The 17136-nt window shown below is 36.0% G+C and overlaps 2 protein-coding genes across 5 annotated transcripts in view; one reads left to right on the forward strand and one right to left on the reverse strand.

Moving 5' to 3' along the window:
• The window catches only part of ASXL1 (ASXL transcriptional regulator 1), a 75341-nt gene that overhangs the window by 34138 nt on the left and 24067 nt on the right, over nucleotides 1–17136 (forward strand). The gene's annotated exons all lie outside the window — the stretch shown is intronic.
• On the reverse strand, nucleotides 15794–16232 carry LOC103674450 (small ubiquitin-related modifier 2-like; the record flags this gene model as incomplete). Its single annotated transcript, XM_040638647.1, has 1 exon — nucleotides 15794–16232. A coding segment is annotated over one exon (270 nt), but the record flags the coding sequence as incomplete, so codon positions are not given.

A 17136-nucleotide genomic window follows, 5' to 3' on the forward strand; every position in this document is an offset into this window, starting at 1 on the left:
ACTCAAAGATTCCACTGGTATCACAAATCCACCTCTTTCTTCATCTGCTGTGTTCTTATTGACATCACAAGTTGGCCTTCCTCTTAGATTTCTTGTTTCTGTCTGTTCTGTCCCTGTCTTCTCAGTAACTCAGACACAAAACCTGACTTACTCCAGACTGCTTTTTTTCCCTCCTGTGTGCAGTCAGCTGCTAAATCATGTTAACATTTCCCATAGAAGTCCTATCCTTTCTCTTTCCATGACATTATCAGGGTGACATATTCCAGATTAAATCTCATTCTCTGTCCTAATATCCCTCTCCGATCAGTCTGTCTGTCTACCATATCTACTTAGCTCAGACCAAGATCCCACCTTCTTATCCTCCTTTCTCATCCTAAACTTTTGGTTAAATTCCACAAGGCTGTTTGTGTGGTAGGGATATTTTTTCTTTAGGAGTATTAGGACATAACTAGAAAAAGAACCAGAAATGTATTACCCGTTTTTGTTCTGTTTTAAACAAGTTAGTGAGCTGTTATGAAATTGTGTGTCGTGGTCAGGGTGGGAAAGCCTGATCCTAGAGACTTGAGTTTTAGGCATTAACAGAATGACTTCGGTAAATTAATGATATTCTCTGAGCCTCAGTTTCATCATCTATAATATGAGAAGTTGAATTAAGTGATTGTTATAGTTAGCATTTATTCGGCTTTTAATTTGTTCCAGGAACTGGGCTAATAGCTTTCATGTATTGCCATTTTTTCAAAATTATTAACACTTAACATTTGTTAGCATGGATGTTGTATTTTCTCAAATGCATTTTCTGCATCTACTGAGATGAATACATATTTTTTTCACTTTTAGTCTGAATGTTAAAGTAACCTCTGGGGTAAAACTCATTTGATTATGATATATTATCCTTTTTATAAAATATTATTGCATTTGATTTGTTAAATTTATTAACAATTTTTGCATCTATATTCATGACACATTAAAGTGTCGTTTTCCTGTAATGTGTTTGATTTTCATGAAAGTAAAAGTACTGCTGTCCTTGTCGAGTGAATTGGTGTTTTAGTCTGTTTGGGCCACTATAACAAAATACTGCAGACTGGGTAGCTTACAGCAATAGAAATTATTTCTCAGTCTTGAAGCTGGAATTCCAAGGTTAAGGAGCCAGCATGGTCAGATGAGGGCCCTCTTCTGAGTCGTGGACTTCTTTCTGTTAACTCACTTTAATTGTAAACTCTGTGGGATTTTTTTTTTTGTAAGAGCACTAATCCGCCCTCACGACCTAATCACCTCCCAAAGGCCCCACCTTCTAATACCATCACATTGAGCCTAAGGATACCAACATGTGAATTTTGGGGGGATACCTTCAGACCATGGCAATTGGGAAATATTTCTTCCTTTCAGATTTTCTGACAGAGTCTTTATAGAATTGTTATTATTTCTTCCTTTAATGCTTGATAAAATTCACCGGTGGAGCCATCTGAGCCTGGAAATTTTTAATAACAGATTCATTTTCTTCTACAGATATAGAGCTATTTAGGTTATCTATGTATTTTGGGGTGAGTTTTAGTTTGTGTCCACTTCATCTAAATTGTCACAATTATAATCATAAGGAATAGAGTCTGTTGTCTCTGCTCTCTTCCTTACAGTAGTGATTTGTGTCTTCTGTCTTTACGATTACTCTGGCTAGTGGTCCCTGCATTTTAGTGATCATCTCAAAAAATCAGCTGTTGGTTTCATTGATGTCTCTTGTCTATTTTATTGATCTTTATTTTTATTCTTTTCTTTATGCTTGAATTGGGCTTAATTTTCTCCCTTCTCTTTTCTAGTTTCTCGTGATTAAAGGTGAAGTATTTGAGACCTTTCCTTTTTTCTAATTTAACGTGTACCACAAAATTCGATATGTTGTGCTTTTATTTTCATTCAATTCAAAATACCTTTCAGATTTTTCTTTTGATTTCTTCTTTTTTAAAAAAGATTTTATTTATTTGAGAGGAAGGGAGAGAGAGAGCACACATGCACACACACATGAGTGGAAGGAGGGCCAAAGGGAGGGAGGGGACAAGCAGACTCCTTGCTGAGCGTGGAGCCCAACATGAGGCTCCATCCCAGGACCCCAAGATTATGACCTGAGCTGAGGTCAGATGCTTACCGACTGAACCACCCAGGCACCCCTTATTTCTTTATTGGTTATTTAGAAGTGTGATGTTTAGTTTCTCTATATTTGGGAAAGAGAACTTTTCTGTTATTGATTTCTAATGTAATTCCATTGTGGTGAGAGAGTATACCTTGTATGATTTGAATCCTTTAGAATTTTCTGAAGCTTGTTTTATGGCTCGGAATAAGGTCTGTCTCAAAATTTTCCATGTGTACTTGAAAACAATGTGTATTCTGTTGTCACATGGTGTTGATTAGTTTGTTGGTTGATAGCATTGTTCCAATCTATATTTTTATTGATTTTCTATCTGCTTACCCTATCAGTTATAGAGAGAATTAAATCTCTAATTGTGGATTTATTTCTTATTTTAGTTTTATCAGATTTTACTTTATGTATTTTGCAGTTAACTTAAAAGGTTCATAAACATTTAAGATTGTCTTCTTCATGAACTGACTCCTCTGCCATTTTGAAATGACTTTCTTTAACCCTGGTAATATTCTTTGATCTGAAATTTACTTCTTTTATAGTAATACAGCCCCTCCTGCTTTCATTCAGTTAATGTTTGCATGATATACATATTTCCATCCTTTTATATGTCAAGTGGAGTTTGTTAGTTTGCAGGCATCATATAGTTATTTGATAATCTCTGCCTTTTTGTTGGGCTGTATAGACCATTTACATTTAAAGTGATTGCTGTGGACATTGGGGATGGTATGTGTTGTGGTGAGTGGTGTGTTTTGTATAAGACTGATGAATCACAGACCTGTACCCCTGAAACAAATAATACATTATAAGTTAATAATAAAAAAAATTTTTTTAAAGTGATTTCCGATGTTGTAGAGTTTAAATCTACCATCGTGTTAGTTGTTTTCTTTTTGTCCCATCTGTTCTTTTTTCTTTTTTTCTTATTTTTCTGTCTTCTTTTGGATTAAGGATTTTTAAAAAATATTTTCATTTCCCTTTTTTTCTCTTAGTTGTATGTCTTTTTTTGTTGTTTTAGTGGTTGCTTTAGTATTTATTGTATAAATATTTTTCACAATCTACCTTCAGGTAATATCATATCACTTTACCTGTAATAAGAACCTTACTAGTAGTACACTTCCACTTTCCCTCCTAAGTCTTTGTGCTGTTATCATACTCTTCATTTCCATATGTTTTAAACCCCGCAGTACATTATTATTTTTCGTTTAAACAGTCCATTGTCTTTTCAAGATATTTAAGAAATAAGAAAAAAGTCTATTTGTACCTGTATATTTTCCATTTCTGGTGCTCTTCATTGCCTGTGGGTTATATCCAGATTCCCATCTGGTATCATTTTCATTTCGATAGGACTTCCTCTAATGTTTCTTGACATGCTGTCGACTGCTGATAGTATTTTATTGATTTATTGATTTATTAGAGAACACATGAGTAGGAGGGGCAGAGGGAGAGAGAGTCTCAAGCAGACTCTGCACTGAGCTCAGAGCCCAACTTGGGGCATGATCTTAGGACCCTGAGATCACAACCTGAGCTGAAACCAAGAGTTGGTGCTTAACCGACTATGCCACCCAGGCGTCCCTACTGATGATAGTATTTTAAAGTGTTTGTATATCTGAAAAATTATTTTCTCTTTTTAAAAAGATATTTTCTTGATACAGAATTCTAGGTTGACTGTTTTTTCTCTCTGTACTTTAATGGAGTTGCTCCACTGTGTCTAGCTTGCATTATTTCTGATGGGATATCTGCTATTATTTTAATTTGTATTCCTTAATGAGTAATGGGTTTTTTCTCCTCATTTTTGGTAAATTTTAAGATTTTCTTTTTATCATTGTTTTTCAGCAGTTTGATTATAATGTACTTTGGTGTAGCTTGCTTTCATGCTTCTCGTGCCTGGGTTTTGTTAAGCTTCTTGAATCAAATTTGGTAAATTTCTAGCCATTACTTTTTCAAATATTTTTCTTCTACACTTTCCCTCTCCCTTTGGGACTGTAATTACATGTATATTTGGTCATTTGAAGTTGCAGCTTACTGATGTGCTGTTCATACTTTTTCAGTCTTTATACTTTGTTTTGGGTGGTTTCTACTGGTATATCTTCATGCTCACTCATATTTTCTTCTGCAGGGTTCATTTGGCTATTAATCCAGACCTTGTATTTTTTTCATCTCCAGAAGTTCTTTTTGGGTGTTTTTGTTTTATATTTTACACGTCTCTGATTGATGTGTTCGGTGTTCAGCACATGAAATACAGATACAAGAACTTTTTAAACCCTCTTCTAGTTCTGTCTTCTGTGTCAGTTTTGGATCTTTATCTGTTTAATTTTCTTGTCATTATGGGTCAAATTTTTCTGGTTCTTTGCATTCCTAATTTTTGATTGAATGAGACATTGTGACTTTTACTTTGGGTTCTATATATTTTTGTACTTGTGTCACTATTTTTGAGCTTTGTTCTGGAATGCAGATAAAATTACTTGGAAATGTATCCTTATGAGTTTCGTTTTTTAAGCCTGTTAGGTGGCATTTATCCTTCCTGTGTTTATGAAGCTATACAGATATATATGTTTTCTTATTTTCTTTCTTTTACAAAAATAGCTTTTGTGTCTTCTTTTCATCCATTCTTAATGCTCATCACAGTCTTTTTCCTCACAGTTCTGACATCCTTCTCCGGCAGTAATTACTTCTGGCGTGACTACTGCATTAGTCTCTCAATACTTGTCTGTTTTTCACATTCTTTGCATCTGTGATGCAGTTTTCAAACTGCTGTCAGAATGATGCTAAAGCATTACTCTGATAATGTCACTGCAGTGCTTTTCAGTGCCTGTGGCAGTGGGATTCACGTTTTATGTATTATTCCCCTGGGGCACCTGGGTATCTCAGTTGTTTAGGGGTCTGACTTTTGGTTTCAGCTCCAGTGGTGATCTTAGGATCGTGGGATAGAGCCCCCAGCCAGGCTTCACACTCAGTGCGGAATCTGCTTGGGATTCTCTCTCTCCTCTCTCTCTCTGCCCCTCTCCCCACTCACGCAAGCACGTGCGCACACACGCTCTCTAAGAAATAAATAAATAAAATCTTTAAAAAGTTATCCCCCTAATGGTAATAAAAATGTTTGAGTTTACATCCTCAGTGTATATATACTTTTTTATACATTATAACTGGGTATAAGTTAGCGTATAGTCTTTTATAATATGTCCAATGAGAAATACACTCTAAAACAGAAATTTAAAAATTATGGTATATTTAAAAAAATAATTCATTAACATTAAAGTGTATTAATGATAGAGGATATATTATATTTCAATTAGTCTTATACTTTTGGATAGTTTGGGCTAACTTCTTTTCAGGTCTAATATGCTCATCATTGATTTTACTTTTAAACATACCTGATGAAGAGCTTATATATTTGGGGTAAAAATGTCAGTCCTGCTGTTTTCTGGGTGTCCTTTGTACTCTCATATGACATCATCATCACTCATATTTTTAGTGTTATCTCAGATCTGCTGTTTCTTTATGGTAATGTTTTTAAGCCTGATTAAAACTAGATAAGAAAGTTGTTTATCTAACAAGGCATATTAAACATGTTGAGAACAAGTTAAGTGACTTTCAGAATACTGAATGTGAAGTAGGACTGATATAGGAATTGAGAAGGGGCAGCAGTGTCAATCCATATACTAAATACGTGAAGCTTCATTTCTTTTATTTTTAGATTAAGAATGTGTGTGTGTGTGTGTGTGTGTGTGTGTGTGTGTGTACATTTCCTTGTGGCATTACTGGCCCCATCAGTAGATTCATTTCTGCCTGATCATTGAGCCCCTCCTGATTATTCCATATGGCTAAGTATTTTATGTGTGTTGTGTCCATTAGCTTTTGCTCTGTAACCATTCCAAAACTTGGTGCCTTAAAACAATTGTATACTTAACTCACAATTCCTTGTGAGAGTTGGTTGGATGAGCTGGTTTTTTTGGTCTGGCCTGGGTCAGATTATCTGAGGTGATTTGGGCTGGGCTCTCATGTATCTGGTCAGCTGGAGGGATGGCTGGAGGCTAGATATGTTAGGCAGAATTCTAAGATGATCTCTGATAACCCGTGTCTTTCTGTTATCTCTTTATCTGGCATGGGGGTGAGAACTTCAGGTTGCTTCTCACAATAGAATGTGGCAAAGGCAAAGAGATTTTATAGGTGTAATTAAAGTCCCGGGTCAGATGACTTTAAGTCAGCTCAAAGAAGGATTATCTTGAGTTGGTCTGACCCAGTCAGGCAAGCCCTTTTTTAAAAGAGGACTTGGAGGTCTTGATGGAAGAACCGAACAATTCTTGCTTACTTTGAAGAAGCAAGCTGCCATATTGTGAGAGAGCCATATCACAAGAACTGTGGGGATCTTTAGGAGCTGAATTCAGGCCCCAGCTGACAGCCAGTAAGAAATTTACCTTAGTCCTACAACTGTAAGAAATTGTTTTCTGCTAATAGCCATGTGAGCTTGGAAAAGGACCCTGAGCTGTAGAAAAGAAAGCAGCTTGGTTGACACTTTGATTTGAAACTTAATGAGCCCCTGAGCAGAAGACCCAGCTAAACCATGCTCAGACCCCTCACCCCTGGAAACTTGAGAAAATAATAAATGTGTGTTGTTTTATATCACTAACTTTGTGGTAATTTGTTACACGACTATAAAATTCATCTGCTGGATAGTCTAGGATAGCCTTATTACAATTTTATACTTTTCAGAATGGAATAGAATCATATAATATGTTCCCTTTTGAGATTGGTGTTTTTCACTCAGCATAGTACTTGAGATCTATCCACATTGTTATGTTTATCAATACCATTTCTTTTATTGTTGAACTGGTATTCCATTTTATGAATATACCACAAGTTGTATATCAATTCTTCCATTGAGGAACATTTGAGTTGTTACTAGTTTGGGGCTGTTACATATAAAGCCACTGTGAAAATTCGTGTACAGGTTTCAGTGTGAAAGTGTTTTTATCTCTAGGATAAATACCTGTGAGTGGAATTGCTGGGTAATATCTAAGTTTAGCTCTGTGAGAAACTGCCACACTTTTTTTCCAAAGTGGGAGTACAGTTTTTAATTCCCACTAATGATGCTATGAGTTGTTGGTGCTTTCTCAGCAGCACTTGGTATTAACAATGTTTTTTCTTCTATCCATTCTAATAAATGCTGGGTAATCTTGCAAGACTTAATTTGCATTTACTTAATGGGTAATGGTGTTCAGTATCTTTTCATGTACTTACATTCTATTTCAGTATCTTTTGGTGTACTTTACATTCAGGTCTTCTGTTTCTTTTTTTCTTTTTTTATTTATTTATTCGACAGAGATAGAGACAGCCAGCGAAAGAGGGAACACAAACAGGGGGAGTGGGAGAGGAAGAAGCAGGCTCATAGCGGAAGAGCCTGATGTGGGGCTCGATCCCATAACGCCGGGATCACTCCCTGAGCCGAAGGCAGACGCTTAACCGCTGTGCCACCCAGGCGCCCCTCAGGTCTTCTGTTTCTTAAGATTTTATTTACTTACTTGAGAGAGAGTGAGAGAGCACAAGCCAGGGGAGCAGCAGAGGGAGAGGGAGAAGCAGGCTCCCATCTGAGCAAGGAGCTGGAAGCAGGGCTCGATCCCAGGACCCTGAGATCATGACCTGAGCTGAAGGCAGATGCTTAACTGACTGAGCCACCCAGGCATCCCTATGTTCAAGTCTTTTGTTCATTTTCTGATTGGGTTGCTTTGTTATTATTGAATATATAGAATTGTTGAAATACAAATTATTTGTTGGATATGTGATTTGCAGATATTTTTTCCAGCCTTTTGGCTTATCTTTTTATTTTCTTAAGAGCATCTTTTATAGAGTAAAAGTTTTGAATCTTGATGAAGTCTAATTTATTGATTTTAAAATTTTAATTTAGTGGTGCCTTGCTGGCTCAATTGGTGGAGTGTGTGACTCTTGATCTCGAGGTCATGAGTTTGAGCCTCATGTTGGGTGTAGAGGTTACTTAAAATTAAGATCTTTAGGGGCACCTGGGTGGCTCAGTCGTTGAGCGTTTGCCTTCGGCTCAGGGCGTGTTCCCAGAGTCCTGGGATCGAGTCCCACATCAGGCTCCTCCGCTGGGAGCCTGCTTCTTCCTCGCCCACTCCCCCTGCTTGTGTTCCCTCTCTCACTGGCTGGCTCCCTCTCTGTGAAATAAATAAATAAAATCTTTTAAAAAATAAATAAATAAAATCTTTTTTAAAAAGTGCAAAATTTTTATTTTATAGGTTTTTTTGTGTTTGTGTGTCATGTATAATAAGAACTTTGTCTAACTCTAGATAAAATTTTTCTTATATTCTAGAAGTCTTATTTTTTTTTTTAAGATTTAATTTTTAAGTAATTTTACATCCAGTGTGGAGCTTGAACGCCCCAAGATCAAGAGTTGCATGCTCCACTCACTGAGCCAGTTGGGCACCCGTAAGAGTTTTATATTTTACATTTACGTCTGTTACTCCTTTTGAGTTAATTTTTGAATTAGGTGTAAAGTCACATCAAAGTTCATTTTTTGCCTATTGGATAGCCACTTGTTAAATTACCATTTATTTGTGAAGACTATCCTTTCTCCATTAAATTGCTTTTACAGCTCTGTCAAAAATCAGTTGGCCATATTTTGTAAAAGGTTTTACTTTTGGACTCTGTTCCATTTACCTATATGTCTGTTCCTCTGTCGGTACCATGCTACTTCGATGAGTGTTGTAGTGCCGTATGATAGGATGTAAAAGCAGGTGGTATGATTCCTTCAACTTTTATTATTTTTCAAAATTGTTTCAGCTGTTCTGATTTTTTTGCCTTTCCATGTAGAATCATCCTATATCTACAAGTTTGTTTTTTGCTGAGGTTTTCATAGTAAATACATTTCAACCAGCAGATCAGTTTGGGGAGAATTGACATCTGACTATGTTGAGACTTCCAGTCTGTGGATCTAGTATGTTTTTTTATTTGTTTAGATCATCTTTGATATTTTCATGAGCATTTTGTAGTTTAGGGTACAGATTTTGCATGTTTTGTTAGTTCTGTACCTCAGTATTTAATTTTTTGGGAAGCTATTATAAATGGTATTGTGCTTTTAATTTTGGTTTCTAACTGTGGATTGCCTGCATATAGCAGTATTGATTTTTATGTGTTGACCTATGTCCTGAGGAATTTGATAAACTTAATTAGTAGTTGTAGTGATTGTTTGGGATTTTTTATTAGACCATCATGTCATCTGTGGAAAGGGCCAGTTTTATATATTCTTTCTGATCTGTGTGCCTTTTATTTTAATAGTTCTCCTGACTGATTTCACTGGCTAACATTTCAGGCTCTATGTTGAATAGGAGTGGTGAGAGTGGATATCTTTGCCTTCTTCCCAGTCTTCAAGGGAAAGCATTCAGTTTTTCACCTTTGGTATGATGTTAGCTGTGGATATTTTGTAGATATTTTGCTGTTTATCAAGTTGAGCAAGTTCCCTTCTGTTCCTAGTTTGTTGAAAGCTTTTATCATGAATGTGTGTTGAATTTTCTCAGTAACTTTTCTGCATTAATAGAAATGATCATGTTTTTCTTCATGTCTCATTGTTTTAGTTTACATTTTTTTCTGATGATAAATGATTATGAATACATTTTTGCGTGTTTATTGACCATTTTTGTCATCTTCCTATTCGAATGTTTATTGTTTTGCCCATTGAAAAAAAAATTTTTATTTTGTAACATTGATAAGCTTTCAGAAAAGTTTTTAAGTACAGAACAAAGAACTTCTTTTTTCTGTATTTAGAATTATACCTTTATTTTTTTATAATAATTTTTTATTATGTTATGTTAGTCACCATATAGTATATCCTTAGTTTTTGGTGTAATGTTCCATGATTCATTAAGAAATACACCTTTATTAACTGAGTGTTAATACTTTAGAGTTCCATTATACCTTTACAGCCCCATTTAGAGCCCCATTATACCTTTATTCCTGAGCGTTAATACTTCAATGTGTACGTGATATTTGCTACAGTGGAAGAATTGATATTGTTAAAATGTTCATGTTGCTCAAAGTAGTGTACAGATTCAGTGTAATCCCTATCAAACTACCAGTAGCATTTTTCATAAAACTAGAAGAAATAATACTAAAATTTGTGTGGAACCACAAAAGATCCTGAATAGCCAAAGCAGTTTCGAGAAAGAAAGGCAAAGCTAGAGGTATCACAATTCCAGATTTCAAGATCTATACTACAGAGCTGTAATAATCAAAACAGTGTGGTCCCGGCACAAAAACAGGTACATAGATCAGTGGAACAGAATAGAGAGCCCAGAAATAAATCCACATTATATGGTCAGTTAATCTACAACAAAGAAGGCAAGAATATACAATGCGAAAAAGACAGCCTCTTCAACAAATTGTGATGGGAAAACTGGACAGCTACATGCAGAAGAGTGAAACTGGAGTACTTTTTAACACCATACACAAAAATAAACTCAAAATATACACAAAAATAAACTCAAAATAGATTAAAGATCTAAATGTGAGACCTGAAACCATAAAAATCCTAAAAATGTCTCCTATGGCAAGGGAAACAAAAGCAAAAATAAACTATCAGTATTATATCGAAATAAAAAGCTTTTGCACAGTGAAGGAAACAAAACAAAAAGACATCCCACTGAATGGGAGAAGATGTTTGCAAATGATATATCTGATAAGGGGTTAATATCCAAAATATATGAAGAACTTATGTACAACTCAACACCAAAAAAAAAAAAAAAAAATCCAATTAAAAAATGGGCACAGAACCTGAATAGATTTTTTTTCCCCCAAAGGAGACATACAGATGGCACACAGATACGTGAAAAGATGCTCAACGTCACTCATCATCAGGGGCACCTGGGTGGCTCAGTCAGTTGAGCGTTCAACTCTTGCTTTTGTCTAAGGTCATGATCTGGGGTCCTGGGATCAAACCCTGTGTTGGGCTCCCTGCTCAGCAGGGAGTCTACTTGAGATTCTCTGTCTCCCTCTCCCCCTCACCCCCGTGTTCTCTCTCTCTCTCTCTCTCTCTCTCTCACTCTCTCTCAAATAAATAACATCTTTTCAAAAAATCCATCACTCATCATCAGGGAAATGCAAATCAGAACCACAACGATAAACCACTTTACACCTGTCAGAATGGCTAAAATCAAAAAGACAAGAAATAAGTTGATGAAGATGTTGAGAAAACCCTCATACACTGTTGGTGGAAGTGTAAACTGGTACAGCCACTGTGGAAAACAGTATGGTGATTCCTTAAAAAATTAAAATTTGAAATGCCATATGATTCAGTAATTCCATTCTTGGGTGTTTACCCAAAGAAAACAAAAACAGTAATTTGAAAAAATATACACACCCCTGTGTTCATTGCATTATTATTTACAATACCTAAGATATGGAAGCAAACTAAGTGTCCATCAATAGATGAATGGATAAGGAAGATGTACACATATATACACACATATGCGATAGAATATTATGCAGTCATAAAAAAAGGATGCGATCATGCTATTTGAAACAACATGGTTGGACTTAGAGGGTATAATGCTAAGTGAAGTAACTCAGAATGAGAAAGACAAATACCATATGATTTCACTCATGTGTAATAAAAAAAAAAACAAATGAATAAACAAAAACAGAATCAGACCTAATAAATACAGAGAACAAACTGATGCTTGCCAGAGGGGAGAGGAGTTGGGGGCAGAATGGGTGAAGGGGAGTGGGAGATACAGGCTTCCAGTTATGGAATGAGTAAGTCATGGGAATAAAAAGCACAGCATAAGGAGCAAAATCAGTGATATTGTAATAGTGATGTATGGTAATAGATGGTAGGTACACTTGTAAACATAGCATAGTGTATATAAACTTGTATATAAACTGTTTTGTACATCTGAAACTAATGTAACATTGTGTGTCAGCTAGACTCAGGAAAAAAAAAAAGGATGTCTACTACATGTCCATAATACATCCATCAAATTCAGAGAATTAATTTGAGACATTTTTATCATCTAATCAACAGATTCCATTAAAGTTCTGCTGAATGTCCCTGTAATGTCCTTTATGCCTAAAGGATCTACTTCAGAATTACATGTTACCTGTAGTTGTCATAAGTGTTTGGTCTCCTTCAGTGTAGAACAGTTCTTTCATCTTTCTTTGACTTTCATGACCTTGACTCTTTTGAAGATGACAAACCAGTTATTTCATAGAATGCTGTTCAGTTTGGGTTTTCTTAGGTTTTCTCATGATTAGATTCAGCTTATGTGTCTTCATCAGTTGTATCAGAGAAGCGTTGCTGTGTTTTTAGTGCATCCTGTCAGATGGCTCATTATTTCAGCTTGTCCTATTAATAGTGTCCACTTTTATCACTTGGTTAAGGTAGCATCTGCTAGGCTTAATCACTGTAAAACTCCTCTCTTTCCCCTGGGGAACTCTAATGTCCCATTCTCCTTCTAAATTTCAGTTTATTTATATTTAGGTAAAATCATGGTTTTCTATTTTATTCAGTGGGTTATAATCTATTATTACTTATTTAGGTGTTCAGATTGTTTCCAGTTTGGCTGCTAGGGCTTTTGTCAATCTGGCTTCTGTGTCCCTTTGACATACTCCCATCATTCTTGGAGTAGCTCTTGCCGGAAAGGTGATGTAGGTTCACTTTGTTCTTTCCTTGCCCCAGCTTTCAGTATTAGACATTTCTCCATGGAGCCCTGCTTCTTTTGGTATATAATGGTATTCAGAAGCCAAGATTTAGGTTCTAGATGTGCTTGCTGCTATTGAGGTGTTGCTGATACCAGTTCCTCCCAGGGAGAAGAGGCTAAGGGAAATTTGGGTGTATTCATGTACATATACGTACATGCAGTTACATCTGTATTTATGTCTGGCTTTATCTGAACATGTTAAAAACCATGAGCTTATACCAGTACCACAAATTCTAATGTAAGCCCAGAGGGTTCATTCTAAAGTTTTCTCCTTTTCCATATTTGTAACTACCTTCTCCAGCAGTAAGAAATCTAGCTCCTATTTTTCCTGTTATTTAATATATTTACTTGTTTAATCCTTTCATCCTCTTATATAATTAATCTCCTTCCCCATCACTATTGCTGCCTTTCCCTGATGGAGATGTCCTCTTTATCCCTCTTGGACTCTAACACCCTATATTGGACTGGTTCCCCAGGGATGATTGCCTCACCTTCTTCAGGCTCTGATTGCCCACAGCAGTGCCCTCGTATAAATGCCCTCCTCACCCAGCTTGGCTTTGATACGCTGCCCCTTGTCATTCCTTATTGGGGCATTTTATCCTTCTTGAGCTGTGACTCAACAGAGTCAACACCATGCCACCCTTGTGCATGCAGACCTTCTGTGCTCCTCTTGGGGTCTGATACCCTACTATCATACTCAGGGCTCCTCCTCTTCTCCTGATGTAAGGAAAGATTAGTTTGGGGAAGAATATGCAGCTTCTCCCTTTTAAAAAAAATAGTTTGTCCTGGGGCATCTGGGTGGCTCAGTCAGTTAGGTGTCCGGCTCTTGGTTTTGGCTCAGGTCGTGATCTCGCAGTCATGGGATAGAGCCCTGCATCTGCCTCTGAGCTCAGTTTGGAGTTTGCTTCAGATTCTCTCTCCCTCTCCCTCCCACTCACTGTCTCTCTCAAATAAATAAAATAAATAAATATAATCTTTTTTAAAAAGTTTGGTTTTTTTTTTGTAGAATTTAAAAAATATATATACTTGGATACAAGTCCTTTGTCAGATATATGTATTGCAAATATTTTTTTTCCAGTTTGTTGGCTGCCTTTTTATTTTTATTAAGGTGTCTGTGATTAGAAGTTTTCAATTTTGAAAAAGTCATTAAGAAATATATAGTTAATGTTTTTAGAAATCTATCCAATAACAATTAATTAATTAATTAATTAAAGTAGGCTTCATGCCCAGCATGGAGCCCAGTGCAGGAACCCTGAGATCAAGACCTGAGCTGAGATCAAGAGTTAGACACTTAACCAGCTGAACCACTCAGGCACCCCAACACAGAAATATTGTATTGTATTTCCTTCTAGAAACTTTACATTTTTGGCTCTGACATTGAGGTTTATGATCCAAATTAATTGTTGAGTGTAATTTGAGATAGTGGTTTAAGTTTGTATTTTCCTTTGTCTGGTTGTTTCAGCCTTATTTAATGACTTGCCTTTCCCCCTTGAATAGTCTTGGTGCCTTTGTCAAAAATGGACTGTATGTATGTAGATATGTTTTGATACTCTCCTGTTCCAGTGGTCTATTTAACTTTATACCAATATCCTTACCCTCTTGATTTTAATAAGTCAAGAAATCATGTAGTGTTATTAGTAGTGTGAATCTTATAACTTTTTCAAGATTGTTTTGACTGTTCCCTGGTCCTTTTAGTTTTCATATAAATTTTAAAATCAACTTGTTAGTTTTTCCCAAAAACAATGCCTATTGGGGTTGCATTGAATCTATAGATTAATTTGTAGATATTTCTAGATATTTGTAATTAATTAACATTTTAACATTGATTGTTAAATGTTAACATTTAACATTTTAACATTTAACATTTTACATTTTAACATTTAACAATGTTAACATTTAACATTTTAACATTGATTTCCCCCCCCCATCCATGAACATGGTATATCTTTCCATTGATTTAGGTCTTCTTTGATTTTTCTTTCTTTTTAGCAGTGTTTTATAGTTTCCATTGATGTCTTTGCCTGTCTTTTGAAATTTTTAAAGTATTTTTAAATTTTGATGCTATTACAAGTGGAAATGATCTTTAAATTTTTGGGTTTTTTTCTTTAATGTATTCAGTCGATTCTTTTAAAAATTTTTACATAATTTCTCACATTATCATATTTGCTTTGTCATTCTTTGCATATTATTTTTGTTCTGTACCAGAGTAAGTTGCAGACATAATGTCCCTTTATCTCTAAATACTTACTAAAAACAAGGAAATTCTCTTTTATAACCACATTGCATTATCAGAATCAGAGAATTAACATTGACATAGTATTGCTTGCTGGCTAATCTGCATACTTAATTCAAATTTTGCCTATTGTTTTACTAATGCTAATTATAAAATTCTGTTTGAGGGTACATCCAGTCCTGGATCACGTGGTGCATTTTTGTGTCAAGTCTCTTTCATTTCCTTTAATCTGGAAAAGTTCCCACAAATTTTGTCTTTTGTGACCTTATTATTTTTTGAGTACAGGTCGTTTACTTTCTTTTTTTTTGTTGTTTTAAACAAGAAGTTTATTTAAACAACAAGATGCTTGACTTGAAGGGAAAGCTATCTTAAGATTCATTTCTTTTAGAGTAATTTATCCCTACTTAAAGACAGATTGCTGTGTGTGTAACAGTTATGTACAAAAATGTTATAAAATTGTCCTTGGTTTTACAATGATAAATGAAAAACATTAAAATTCTACAACCGAACAAGGAGTGCAAGGATTTTTATGTCCTTTTTTGTTTGTTTTAACAGAGCAAAATAACTTACTGGACTGTAAAGATAAGAGCTGAATGAGCATGCTACTAATGGAGAAGGGGGTATTCTCACAGAAGCCGTATTTTTCCCTACCCCATCTGTGCTTTATGTTGATCAAAATAAACCATTAGCCATTTAGTTAAGAAAAAAACCCAGTATGCTTGTGCACATCCTGGTTACTTTATGTACAATAAGGAGTGGGGAAGGGGCAAATGAAAGAATCGAGAAAACTGTATCACAGTAGTCAGGATGTGGTGGAACCAAATTGCGGTTTTCTCATTGAGAATGTCTTCTTGGTCTGTAGAAACAGAGTTTTAGAGTAAAGTAACGGGTTCCCTTCTTAGTAGACGCCTGTCTGCTGCTGGAACACATCAGGGGTATCTTCATCCTCCATTTCCCGCTCTGCAGGTGTGTCTGTTTCGTGGATTGGCTGCCCATGAAATCGGAATCTGATCTGCCTCGTTGACAAGCCCTGTCGTTGACAATGGGCTTTCATGAGTTTACTAAGTGGTTTATGCCTTTTAAAGTGCACTGCAGAACCATCCTGCCCCACCACATTCAAGTTAATATGATCGTTGTTCTCAGTCTTGACTCCATTCCTTGGGCGTTTTGACGGTCATGGCGAGCGCTGGAGTCTTTTCAGGTGTCGCTTCACCAAAGAGGTACCGGGCCCACGCCAAACAAGCACACAGGCAGCACCAGGAGTGGCAGAAGGGCCGTTTACTTTCTAGAAAGCTCCCCAGTCTGGATTTGTCTGATGTTTTTTCATTATTAGATTCAAGTAATAAGTTTTTGACAGAAGTATTTCAGAAATGATGTCCTTCTCAGTGCATTAGGAGACAAATGACTTCTTTATGTCTGATTTCTCATAATAACTTCAGTCACTTGGTTGAGGTGGTGTCTGCCATTTTCTCCACTGTAAATAAGAATTATCTTGTGAGGAGATACTTTGAGTTCATATCATTAGTCTCATCTAACTTTCATCCACTAGTTTTAGCATTCCCTGATGAATGAGTCCTGCCTGAAACAGTCTCTATCTGATGGTTGTCAGGTGGCGATTTTTAAGTCATTTGACATTTATTAATTGGCATTTTGCAGTAAGGAAGAGCCTTCTTTTCTCCCTCATTTGTTTATTCATTATGGATTTATGGATTCTTATTTTGCTATTGAGTTATTTGTTACTGTCATTAGCTTTAATGCACGAATTGTGCAAAGGTGGCCAGTGGGACTCCCTTTACCAATGGCTTTTGTGTCCTGACAGGTCCCCCTCATTCTGAACATTTTTTTTTACTTTTTTGGTTTCTGGCCCAGCAAGATGTCTGTGCTTATTAGCTTATATTTTCTAGCCCCAGCTTTGGAATCAGCCATTTTCCCACAGAACTCAGGGTCCTCTTAGTTCAGAAGAGTGTACATGTAGACATCTATGTCTGTTTCTGTATTTGACTGTCTTTACATATGCTGGTTCATAGTGATACCTCAATTCCAGTCTCTTGCTGCAGGGTTCATTCTAGCTT

This window comes from Ursus maritimus, unplaced genomic scaffold (assembly GCF_017311325.1).
Source record: "Ursus maritimus isolate PB19 unplaced genomic scaffold, ASM1731132v1 scaffold_22, whole genome shotgun sequence".
NCBI lineage: Eukaryota > Metazoa > Chordata > Mammalia > Carnivora > Ursidae > Ursus > Ursus maritimus.